The sequence below is a fragment of the Brachycentrus maculatus genome, unplaced genomic scaffold (genome assembly GCF_059751285.1).
Source record: "Brachycentrus maculatus isolate JH-2025_06_01 unplaced genomic scaffold, ASM5975128v1 h1tg000033l, whole genome shotgun sequence".
NCBI lineage: Eukaryota > Metazoa > Arthropoda > Insecta > Trichoptera > Brachycentridae > Brachycentrus > Brachycentrus maculatus.
The window spans coordinates 358683-371845 of NW_028280787.1; the positions used below are offsets into that span (position 1 = coordinate 358683).

Here is a 13163-nt window from a genome sequence, read left to right on the forward strand (position 1 = left end):
TCGTCAGGTATATTTGAGGAGATGCATGAATGTAGAAGAGGCAAAGAATGTTTGCAAGGACAGAGTGGTGTGGCGTTCGATTCTCTCTGCCTACCCCTGCGGGGAAGCGGCGTGATGGTTAGTTAGTTAGTAAGTTAGTAACACATACCAAAAGGGAAATTGATCTAAAAGTGACACTTACTAAATGGAAAATTTAACTAAATGTGACACTTACTAAATGGAAAACTAATATAAATGTGATCCCAAAAAAAAAAAACGTAACTAAAAGTAATGGTACATTTGAGGTTCTATGAATAAGCAAATAAGAAATAAGAAAAGGGGTGTCAAAAATATAAAACAACATCTGGATCAATTCAAATCAAACTTCTTTGAATGCAGCAGAAATCAAACACACTAAATATAAAATATAAAACAATAAAATATTTGAATAGGAAAAATAATATGTCTACTTAGAAGTTAATTATATGATTACCACAGGCTTGTCGTTGCTGCGGCGTCATTCCGTGGGAGCCAGCTAAAGAATTGAAAACAAAACATCATACTCCTGACATCTGTGGAAATTATCCAAAAGTAAAATATCTTTTCGTACTGGTATATGATAAAATTGAGCTATGTTGATCTCAGGGCTGCCTAATATAGGATAAGGACCTATTCCTATTCCTACAGGACCGTGGGAGCCAGCTAAAGAATTAAAAACAAAACATCATACTCCTGACATCTGTGGAAATTATCCAAAAGTAAAATATCTTTTCGTACTGGTATATGATAAAATTGAGCTATGTTGATCTCAGGGCTGCCTAATATAGGATAAGGACCTATTCCTATTCCTACAGGACCGTGGGAGCCAGCTAAAGAATTGAAAACAAAACATCATACTACTGACATCTGTGGAAATTATCCAAAAGTAAAATATCTTTTCGTACTGGTATATGATAAAATTGAGCTATGTTGATCTCAGGGCTGCCCTAATACAGGATCTGTTCCTACTCCTACAGGACCAACATGCCGATCTATTAGAGGTAGCTATGCCTGTCGGAAGAGCTACCTCTGATATTTTGTGTAATTACTGCCAAACAAACATTGTAACTGTGCATCTCTCTCACTCTCAAACGCAAGTGCTCAAGTTACTATCGCAATACGTGATGGGAGGGAGATGCAGTATATTTTTTCTGATCCAATTCATTTAATAATTAATATGCACACAACAAATTTATATTTGAAGCGGATATATAAATAAATTTAAATTACAAAGTAGGTATCATTCATATAAATTACAAGTACAAAATGTAACCTCTTGTGAAAGTAGGAGAAATATCCTGCTTGGGAATACCCCCTCAGATACATGGAACAGATGAATATCCGACGTGATATTGTTATGGATAAGTACATATCCATCCCTAAGGAAGACAAGGTGCTTGTTGAAACCGGTTAGAGAATAGTGGTCATAAAAATACAAGTGGTAGAAAACATGTTTTAGTTTTATTTTATAAAGTTTTATAAGATGCGGCACAAAGTATCTGCGAAAAATATTGAAGTAAAAATAAAATACTTGTATAAGACTGCTTTTGAGTTTATTAATGTAAACATGACTAGTTTCAACACGTCTAGCTCTCTTTTGAAAAAAATAAGAAATAGTTTAAAATGTGTAACTTTACCTTCTGATCTCAAGAAATCGTTGAGTATTTGGAAGAGCGGGAAGGAGTCCCACGTGTCCGGAGCTTGCTCCGAGAGAACCCGGTCCATGTCCACTCCGAACAGCGCCCAGAAGATCTCCGCGTGCTCCACCAGCAGGTCGGAGAACCACGCGAACGCCTACAGCCCACAACATGCTCAATCAGTATTCGAAACCCAAACTACCCGGTGGAAGTTCATGTACCAAATTAAAATTCAACACTCTACTCGGTTGAATTTTGGTGGAAGTTCATGTACCAAATTAAAATTCAACTTAGTGACAGAATGGTCAATCCAATATGTTGTAACTCAACTGCGCATTGAATATATCAACACTCTAATTTGGAAAACTCACAGATAATTTAGAAGACTTTCATTTATTGGAAAGTTTTCCCACGGACTGTCAACTGGTATAAATATTACCAGACAGTTTTCAAATGCTTAGTTTTAGTATTATCAACTTTGTGGTATAGTAATATAACACTCTCCTTATCATTCATCCTTCACATTGTATAATACCACTCAAGTGATTAATGAGAGTGTTAAGAATATAGAAGTCTGGGCATTTACAGCGCTTACGACCTGTCATTGAGTGCTTTAAGTGATACACCTTATAACACTCACCACTCTATCCATGACTGAGAAATTTAATTTATTTATCCATGCTACTCAAATTTCATAGTGCGCTAGTCAATCATGGGTAGAATGGTGGATGTTACATAGTGTATAAAGTGATCACTTAAACCAGCCAATCACAGGTCGTAAGAATGGTGAATTTTACACAGCGTATAAAGTGATCACTTCAACCAGTCGATGACAGGTCGTAAGCCCTGTAAATGAATGTAAAACTTACTAATTCTTTTTCATCTATGTTGAGATATCAGATAATTTTACACTCATAGTTTATAATTTGGACTATGGCTTATAGGCAGAGAGAGGTCACCATAGTATTTTGGTTAAGTGAATTTTTCCAAAAAGGTACAGTATTATATTATACAGTTTTTTTTTACGTCAAATTGGATATTTTACAAACTAAATTCTAATTTGATTTGAAAAACGTCCAATTTGAGTTGTAAGCGTTCAATTTTGTTTTGTAAAACGTCCAATTTGAAGTAAAAACCTGTAGGATAGAAAGCAAGCATCATTTTTGTAAAGAATCAACTAAAATTATAATAATATGGATTTACAAACCTTTTGACGCTAAAACAACTAACAGAAAAAATCATTGAACACACATTACAAAGCCAAATTTCAAAAATTAAAAAAAGCACACACTAAGCAGGCACAAAAAAACCTTGCTAGAAATATTTATTTTAATACATACTGGTAATTTTTAGAAACTTCTTATATTCACCATAGGCCATAAGCACTTGAGTACAGTTGATACTTGAATGATTAACTTGTTTAAGAACAGTTGGTACTTGAATGATTAACTTGTTTAAGAATAGTTGATACTTGAATGATTAGCTTATTTAAGAACAGTTGATACTTGAATCATTAACTTGTTTAAGTACAGTTGATACTTGAATGATTAACTTGTTTAAGAACAGTTGATACTTGAATGATTAACTTGTTTAAGAACAGTTGAAAATTGAATGATGAACTTGTTTACGAACAGTTAAAAATTGAATGATTAACTTCTTTAAGTACAGTTGAACATTGATTGATAAACTTGCTTAAGAACAGCTGAAATGCGAATGATAACCTTGTTTAAGTATAGCTGAAAATCAAATGATTACCTTGTTTAAGTACAGTTAAAAATTGAATGATTAACTAGTCTAAGTACAATTTTAAACCGTGTCATATTGTGATTGGTGAAAATCTTCAAACAAAAAAGAACACTTTTTTCATTTCACTAACTTCCACATTCCTTAGTATTTTTAAAAAGATGCTTTGTCTTTGTTGAGACATCGCTCACTTCTTTCAACAACGTCATAAATCAAAAATTGACAATTTTCAGTTGTGCATGTTTCCGGAATGCCCAGAAAATGTACTATATCCCAGCAAAGGCGGCATATTTTTAACTTAATATTTACCCGCTACAGGGCAGAAAGTGTTGTTTTTGCATTTTGAAGAAAAGTTATTGTTTAATTATTTTTTAAAATATACTTAATATTTTTCAAATGGAGAAAAAACCTGCAGGTTTTACCTAAAATGATCTGTCGCACAGTGAAAAGTTCAATAAGTGGCTTGATATTTATTTTTAATACATTTTATTATATTCTTAAACTTTAAAAACGATCTCCTGAAAAATCAAGTTTTTTTTTATATATGACGTTGTTGAAAGGAGACTTGTGATATGGCTTTCTGTGGTTAAACCCAGTGCAATCAATACATACATATATTTTTAAATATTATACATTTTACCAATCCTTAGCGATCCATAAGCACTAATTTAAGTATATATTACATCAAAATCAATGTGTGTTATCTAGACACAAAGTCAGCCATTTTGTATAATAATGCACAAAGTCTAAATGAAGCATTTTTCATCTAAAGTTGTTAGTGAGACAAAATAAATAGCAAGCAAAAATGTGATGGTTGAGTACAAAAAAATATCACCTGAATGTCTAGCTTTTTGTATTGAAAGTATGATGTATTGGAGATTATTTGAGAATTGTAATTAATTTTGAGTCGTTTTTTCCTGTTATTTTTGAGAAATAGGTACAGTTTAATGTTCTTAAAGGCTTGTAGTTTTTTTTTTTGGATAGGAGTTACATTTAGTATTTACCTTGCTTATTATGTACAAGGTTTGTAGATCATTAAGTGGATTTCTGTTACTTCTAGCTATTTAAAAAAATATATTTTGATGTGTTGGGAACAGGAGGGATAATCTAGTGTGGGCCAATCGGGAACTTATCAACTTTTGCTCATAGCTGGGAGGAAACCACGTTGCCACTCTTCAGGAGAAGCCGGACTGCTGACTGTCGTCAGCAGACCTTCCGTTCCACTAGAAGAGGGTTCGGCATTTTGTGTCCTAGCTTGGTTTATGGTACCAATCTCCTTCACTAGTTTTATCATGTATGATACCACCTCTCGTGAAATTTCTCTTAAGGTTTCTAGGTTGTAAAAGAGGGCGATACTGTCCCCCGATGGTCGTTGGAGAGGTATTCTATGAGATTTAAAGGCCCAGGGATACAGAATGGAGGGCTGGGAAAAGGGCATAATACTTGTATTCCCTTTACCTCGGTTTTAGAGGACATTCTGGCAATTTCGTTTAATAAATCTGCAAAATGTTTTAGCAGGAGGTGCTAGACAAAATTGTTTGATTTTGTTAATTGCAGTCAAACAACTAGCGATGCTACACGTGATGATGTCAGGAATTGATATTTTAAGTACCTATATATCTTTATAGATTTCAAAAGAATACAACAGATATTTTGTAATTTTTATATATATTCTTTTGCCTGTTTGAACAATGTGAAATTGCCTACAGCTAGAAAAAACCCACAAAAAAGTTTTGAGTGATTTTGTGGAAAATTGAAATAATATACAAATATCAAAAGGACTCAAAATTAACGTTACATATTAAAATCTCCATTCTAACTATGAAATACTATAACAGTTTACTAGCATTTCGTTGTAATATACCAAAAATGTACCTAGCTTCAGTGTGTACGTATATTTTGCAAATATTTGCAAATGAAAGCTCGATAGAATTTTAAATTGTGTTACTTCGAGTGTACTGTTAACTAAAAAGTGAAAAAAAATGTTTGTGGTTTGTCTATGATGAAGATTCTATTTCTATTATATTATTTACAATGGGACAAAAGTTCTGCTCCATAAAATGGTCCATTTTCGTGATTGGTTGGGTTAAAAAGGTAGATTTGGTTAAAAATCCTGATAAATTACGATGTTATCTTAGGTTAGGTTCAAAATCATGCTGAATGACGATGTTTTTTTTAGGTCGGATTCAAAATCATGATGAATTAAGATGTTATTTTAGGTTAGGTTTCAAAATCATGATGAATTACGATGTTTCTTTTAGTCTGAGTTCAAGATCGTGATGAATTAAGATGTTAGGTTTCAAAATTATGATGAATTTCGATGTTTTTTTAGGTTGCGTTAAAAATCATAATGTATTTCGTTTATTTATGTTAGGTTTAAAGTTATAAAGAAGTACGTTTATGTGAGGTTAGGTTCAAAATCATAATAAATAACGATGTTATTTTAGGTTGGCTTCAAAATCATAATGAATTAAGATATTATTTTATACAAGGTTCAAAGTCATGACGAATCACAGTGTTATTTTAGGTTAGGTCCATTACAAATTATAGAATGTCATAGCTCGAAGGTTTGTTTTGCATGTGTGATACTATGCCGGTAGTCATATCACATCAGTGCCTTGGCACAAACTAGTGTATCTTTCAACCTAACATCTCCTTCGGATACTATGCCCCTGGTCAGAATAAAGCGGACTTTCTAACTAATATTTATTTATTTATCCTTAAATAACACAATATGTGTTCTAATGTCAATTTTAGGTGCTGTCCTCACATTAAATTTTGAAGTGAAACTGTTTTTAGAGGTGGCAGGGCAAATTGACCCAGATAAGGAGTGTTGAGATGGTTTGGACATGTGGAACGAATGAGTGAGGAAAGAATGGTAACACAAAGTAATTGTGTGAATATAGTATACTATATCTGTACCCGACGGATTCTCCAGTTCTTTGGACACGTTGCGCGTGGCAACGAGGATAGCCTGGAACGACTAGTTGTGATCGGTAGCCTGGAGGGAAAGAGAGGGAGAGGAAGATCCCCCACACGATGGACCGATCAAATTAAGGCAGCAGCAGGCACCTCAGTGGTTGGAGCGCTACGTGCAGCGCAGTCAAGGGATAACTGGAGAAGAGTCATTGCTTCTGCAAGGGTCACAACCCTCAGCAATGAGGATTAAGACGGAGAAGAAGTATACTATAAATAGGAGAGAGGAAGACCGAGGAAAACTTGGCATGATCAAGTATTTCAAATACTTTAGTATGGTCAAGTCAGGAATTGGATTAATCGGCAAGTATATATGAAGAGATGCATGAATGTGGAAGGGGTAAAGATTGTTTGGTAAACAGTTCTTTTTGCTCTGCCTACCCCTGCGGAGAAGCGGGGTGATGGTTAGTTAGTTAGCTAGTTTATATTTGACAATGAATGGATGGTCGCAATATGCACAGGTGGCTGGAAACACCAATCTTCTCCCTCTTATTCCTCAGTACTGAGGGTTGTGACCTTTGTCGAAGCAATGACTCTTCTCCGGCTATCCCTTGATTTGAAACACCACAGACATTCCCAAAAGACGTAGACGAAATGGATTCTGCGCTGTAGCGTATATATGCATCCTTGAAAATACTCGCAAGTGTGTAGGAGCAACAACATTCGTTCTTCCCAAGAAAGAACACTTTCCATTCCTCGCCATAACACATCATTCTTCAGTAATTCCTTCTCTGTCCAAGCGCCCAGACTATGGAATAAATTACCTCTCCGCGTAAACAAGTGCACCTTCTCTAATAACTTTTAAGAAACGTCTGAGACATTACTATCTATCATTAGAATCCTAACTTTCCATCAAACCTCCTCCCTTAGTTTTTTCCCTCTACCTCCTTCCTTAAACTTCCTTTTTCCTTTGGCCTCTTCATTATTATCTTTTGTAATTTATGTTTTTTTTATGTTTATTTGTAATTTATGTTTTTTTTAATGTTCAAGTACTATCTACCCTCTGATTGCAAACGGCTTTATATGGTATCAAACATTTTGATCAATATCACTAGTCTGTTTTTGGTTGGTTGGAAAAGATTGCTTTTTAGCAATAAGCCTGCCAATGTACTTAATCATTTTCTGTACATGAACTTTAAATAAATAAATAAATAAACATTATGTTCGGGGACTTGACCGATAGACGCGGATGAAGCAGAACCCTTGTCCGTTGTGATTGTAGGTGATTGTATTAGAAATTATAGGATTAATTACGTTTGGTTGCCCGCTAGAATCCGTTTTAGTGTTATACACCTGCAAAACAAGGAGCATACACCAACAGAGAGACAGAGATAGAAGACAGAGGAGAACATAAGTACGACAGAGATAGTGGCTTTCGCCAAAGGTGCAGCAAATAACACGATGCCATCTGTTGAAAACTGGCTAACCATCCTAAAACTGGCGAATTTTTTTAGGTTATACTTAAATTTTTTATCTATCCAGGGGTACTATTATGCAGACTTTGTTATCTTTTCAGGTATACGACGTACTAATCATAATGTTATCGTTTCTTCTTTATACAAATACCCGCCAGGCAAATATCTCTCTTTTTTGTATAATATTTGCAGTTTTTCATCCCTTTTGCCTAATTATAAAAGGCAATATAGAGTGTTGACGAGGTGTGGGCAGAAGGTAGATCTCCTGGCTCCAGAATATATGAGATTGGACAGAGATCAGAACTGTTTAGAGCTGCCCGAGACAAGGACAATACTCTGACATGACACGCACAAAAGAGAAAATCTCTTTTTGGGATGAATTAAGAAGTAAAAACTTATGGGCATCATAGTGTGACGAAAATTGGTTGATCACTTGTCAATATATGGACACCAGACATAGAAATGCATTAAAATACTCAATCTATTTTTCTTTACGACCAATCAATTTTCTTTCACATCAGTCTTTGTTTCTTAATTCAAGGGATACTAAAAATAGAGACAGATGCTTAGCAGGCCTGTATAAAGAAGACAGCATGATGATTAGTACGTTGTATACCTGAAAACATAATGCGGACACGTCTGTATGACTGAACCAGTCATCAACCGATCATTTCTGAAAAAGATTTTTCCCTTCTAATTAATTTATTTTTGTTATTTTATTATGTAGTTTCAATGTAATAATTGCATTTGTTACAGTATGAAATTCAAAAAAACATGTGAGGAGAATGGAACCATCCAGACAACTCCCGGGCAGACCACCAAAGAGATGGATTGACAGCTGGGAATCGATATCGCAGGAAGTAATTCCTCTTAAAAGCAGGCCACAAGGCCTACGCCAAAGAAAAAAAAAATAGAATAAACACACTAGTGTGGTATTTTATCTTTAGCACACATACCACACTGGATTGGGCTAATGTTAAAGTGGCAGGCTTCCGGGAGAGGCTGATAAAGAGTTCTAACCTCATCATGAAACTTGTAAGAGCACAAACGAAGGTTGGTTGTGAGGTCTTCTCACATCATCTCTCCAGTATTACTTATTATCATGAACACTGTTTTACAATACATATGTGTAGAGGTTCTCACCAAAACGTTACATTTCCATTATAATTATTTTTTTTCAAAGAAAAGAGAAATATTTGTGTTGTTGTTATTTACACAAAAATTTCAATTTTATACTTTTTCTGTGAGCCTAAGCGGCTCATTATTAGAAATAGGTATGAAATTATGGTAGAGTGGGTTCGAACCGAGAAACTCTGACTTAAGAGTCGGCGATACTAACCATGGGACCACAACCCGACACATCAAATGATTTTAAGTAATCAGGAATTCTAGCTTGTAAAATATTGTTGAATATTGGTGAACACAGGATTGGTCACATTATGTCGCAACTTTAATTAAGATTTCGATAGAATACAGTAAACAGAACAGATTTGCATTGAAATAATTTTTGTGCAATATTGGAAACGTAACTTTTTGGTGAGGAACTCCACTGTATTATTAGACATAGTTTGAATATTTTTATTTTAAAATACCATGTATTTTTAAGCAAAATGTGGCCAAGTATTGCACTCCGCTCAGCCGGAATAAGATTATAATTATTCCTATTTTTCACGTTTTTCGCCAGTTACAGAATGATACATATCATTGTCAATTTCCTCTTTTTCTAATCGTTTTCTGCGCACAATGGTGCACTGAGCACTGCTACAGAATAATGCAACATTACCTTAGTTATAAATTTTATAATAAGTTTTAAACAGTCATCACAATGGTGGTGTCCGTCTAGAGAAATTTGTTAATATGATTTTTCTGTGTACGATTTACAAATGGATTGTTGATTTAATTAAGGTTATTAGATTCTTAGATATAAGATTAGATATTTTTCATGGGATATGGCTGACGTAAGTGAAGGAGCTCAGGATGAAAGGCATTAATGCCATTTGGAAATAAACGAAAGAGGAATGGTAAGAACACTATTAATTCTATGATTCTACGGCAGAAGTCGATATCATTTCTTGGCTGTTTTTTTTAATTAATGTGTTTTTCACATTTTATTTCTGTGAATCGATATATCGACTCTGAAAGAAGAAGAAGATGATTCGTCACTTTGTAGTGATATCAAGCCATTTTGAATTTGATTAACACATGTTTGAAAATGATGCCCAATTGTGTCAAATACAGTGTTTGAAAATGATGCGGAATGCATTGAAACACGTGTCATAATAGATTTTCAAGAAAAGTGGTATTTACCAAGCAAAATTTAAATAAAAATCACATTAACTTACGCCATGAAATTGATAAGAAGAAAAGGATAATAACACAGTGAGAGTAAAATTAAGTGATCACTTAAACCAGCCTATGATGGTCATAAGCCCCCGTAAATACCCAGACATCCATATTCTTCTTCATCCATGTTGAGATGTCAAAAAAATTAATATAAAATTTAGGGCATCGGAGTTGCATATCCGTACTTGCATATGGTTTTGTGAGTTGGACAAGGTACCGCTAATGTGTACGGGTCTTTGAGGAATTTTTACTACTTTGTATAGTTTATAACTTCAGTAATGTTGCAAAATTGAGCGGAAATCAGTTTTCAACAGAGGCGGCATTATGTTAAACAAATCATGGGTGTCTGTAGAGGCATGAACACAACATAAATATCAGAGCACAACAGTACCACAACATCTTAGGAGGATAACAACAGACACACATTGTCACAACACCGAGTCAACTTATTTGTGCTGCAGAGAGAGCCGTCACGCATCGCCAAACTGTGTCTTGTTCCCGTAGACAGTAATTCAATATAGGCATGAAATATTGTCTGGTTCTCACAGACAGTAATTCAATAAAGGCATGAAATACTGCCTAGTTCTCATAGACAGTAATTCAATTTGGCATTGAATACTGCCTTATTCTCACAGACAGTAATTCAATATAAGAATGAAACACTACTTATAATTCTCATGGTAGTAATTTAATTTACACATGAAACACTGCCTGGTTCCCACAGAGAGTAATTCAATATAGACATGAAACATTGTCTAGTTCTAACAAACAGTAATTCAATATATGCATGAATCAATGCCTGGTTCTCAGACAGTAATTCAGTGTAGGCATGAAACATTGCCTAGTTCTAACAAACAGTAATTCAATATATGCATGAATTATTGCATAGTTCTAACAAACAGTAATTCAATATTTGCATGAATCATTGCCTGGTTCTCACGGACAGTAATTCAATTTATACATGAAACATTGCCTAGTTCTCACAGACAGTAACTCAATATAGTTGTGAAACTTTGCTTGTTTTAATCAGACAAGATATACATGAATAATATGCTTTCCACAACATTCATTTATCATTGCTTATTTTCATGATATATGTACATGAATCATTGCTTAATTTTCACATATAAAATATGAAAATAGAAATGATTTGAATCTAAAAAGAGGTCAGATTAATTCCGACATTAATTGAGGTAATTAATTTATATTTTTCGTATTTGAATAAATAATTAATTAAATTTAGGGAACATTTTTATAAATTGAAATGCGTAATGGCTCTCAAGTTATATTGTGACACTTTAAACATCATATTTAAGTTTAAAATTAAAAGAAAAATGAAAAAAGAAACACATATTGAGAAAATAAAATATAAAAATAACTGTGAATTGACATTATTGTCCATAGATATAAAAATGAGGCAATTATAGTTAGATTCGGTTAAATTACTTGAAATCGAAATTAGTTATTTAATACGTCTTTTGATCTTTATCTGCGCCCAATGGTGCATAGGGCACTGCATCAGATGTACACATTGTTAATTTGTAATTATATTATATCAAGGTGCATTTTAGGTAATATTGAATATGTATTAAAGTTAAAAATTATTTATCTTTTTCACTCCTCTGGGAATCGAACCCTTGACCTCCAGAAGGACACCTAGACGCTCTAACCATTGCATTATGAAGGCGGACAATAATCTCCTGTCAAAAATTCCAATTAATCATCTATTTGACATTGCATTATCTATGGTTAAGATCTGTCAGCTGTCAAAATGACATCTTCGAAAAAGATGAATTCTTGAGTTTTGGAATTGCGAGAATGATTTAAATTATTCAAAGTAAAATTATGAACGAGTTGTATTATAGTTTAGAAAAATAAAGTAGCTAATATATTTACCTCGGCGTAGTGTTCTTCGTTTTGCTGTAACAGGTCAACACACAATTCCGCCAAATGAATCAGATCTTCCAGTTTCTTAGCCGGGGTGACCATTGTTTCGCCTCTTAGGTCCTCTGAAAATTACAAGAAAATGTAACAGGTTTTTCGTTTAAACGAGTCATTGAAAGATGGACAAAGCTATATCGTAGTCATACAGGAGAAAGTGACCAAGTGCATTTCTTACAAAAACGTGATCATTGACTATTTGATATCTTACTAGCTTAACATTGCCCTGAAAAAATCCCAAAGGATTTTAAACTAGGAAGTTGATATATCGACTTGTCAAAAATGACTGACTGCATTGATGTTTATTTTCTTGGTAAGCAAAAGTGACTTGAATGGCCCTCCTGGACATTTTACGTTCTGTTAGTTGGTCACTTTCTCCTGTACGACTACGATATATCAACGGCCCCTATGTAAAGTACTCTATCTGCAAATCTGTTACTTTGCAGGAGAGAGCTTGGAAGATTTTTTCAACGTAGGTTTTTTAATTAACTAATGGTTTTATCTGAAATTCTAAACTAGTATAATGCATTCAAAAACACAATAAAATAATGTGTTAAATCGTTTTAATACTTTATAATAATAATAATAATAAAACCCTTATCCGCACCCCAATGGTGCATAGGGCACTGTGTCATATAAACGCAGTGTTATCTTGATCGTTTACACATGAAGGAAAGGTGATCAGCCCTCCGCTTCAGGTACCAGTCAATGGTAATATTGAATAAATATTACAGTGAAAAAATTGCTTATATTTATTTTACCCCCCTTGGGAATCGAACCCGGGACCTCCAGAACGGTAGCCGAGCGTGCTGACCATTACACTACGGAGGCGGACAAAACTTTAAAACTTTATGCTTTGTCAAAATTAAGTACTTAGCGTTAGGAGTTCAGTTTATTTAAAAAAAATTATGTAGATAGCGTCTTATACGCCTGAAAACTAGGCGTAATTTATTTTATATATTTATTTTTATTTTTGTGGATAACGCTCGGTTGATAACATACACCAAATATCTCAAAATGGACAAAAATATAGTTAGAACGCTTTACGTAGGGCACGTATCGACGATTGAAGTAGTGAATGGAAATCGAA

At 34.0% G+C, this 13163-nt stretch overlaps 1 protein-coding gene across 4 annotated transcripts in view; it reads right to left on the minus strand.

Moving 5' to 3' along the window:
* Nucleotides 1–13163, minus strand: part of Cadps (calcium-dependent secretion activator 1) — a 97636-nt gene that overhangs the window by 16013 nt on the left and 68460 nt on the right. For 2 of the 4 annotated variants that reach the window (XM_088273762.1, XM_088273753.1), the window contains exons 23-24: nt 12029–12141; nt 1656–1812 (exon numbers count right to left, since the gene is read on the minus strand). In XM_088273762.1, coding sequence (XP_088129888.1) covers nt 1656–1812; nt 12029–12141 — 270 coding nt within the window. Of the gene's footprint in view, nt 1–472; nt 515–1655; nt 1813–7628; nt 7668–12028; nt 12142–13163 lie in introns of all 4 variants that reach the window. The other 2 variants (XM_088273736.1, XM_088273745.1) reach the window with 2 other exon arrangements.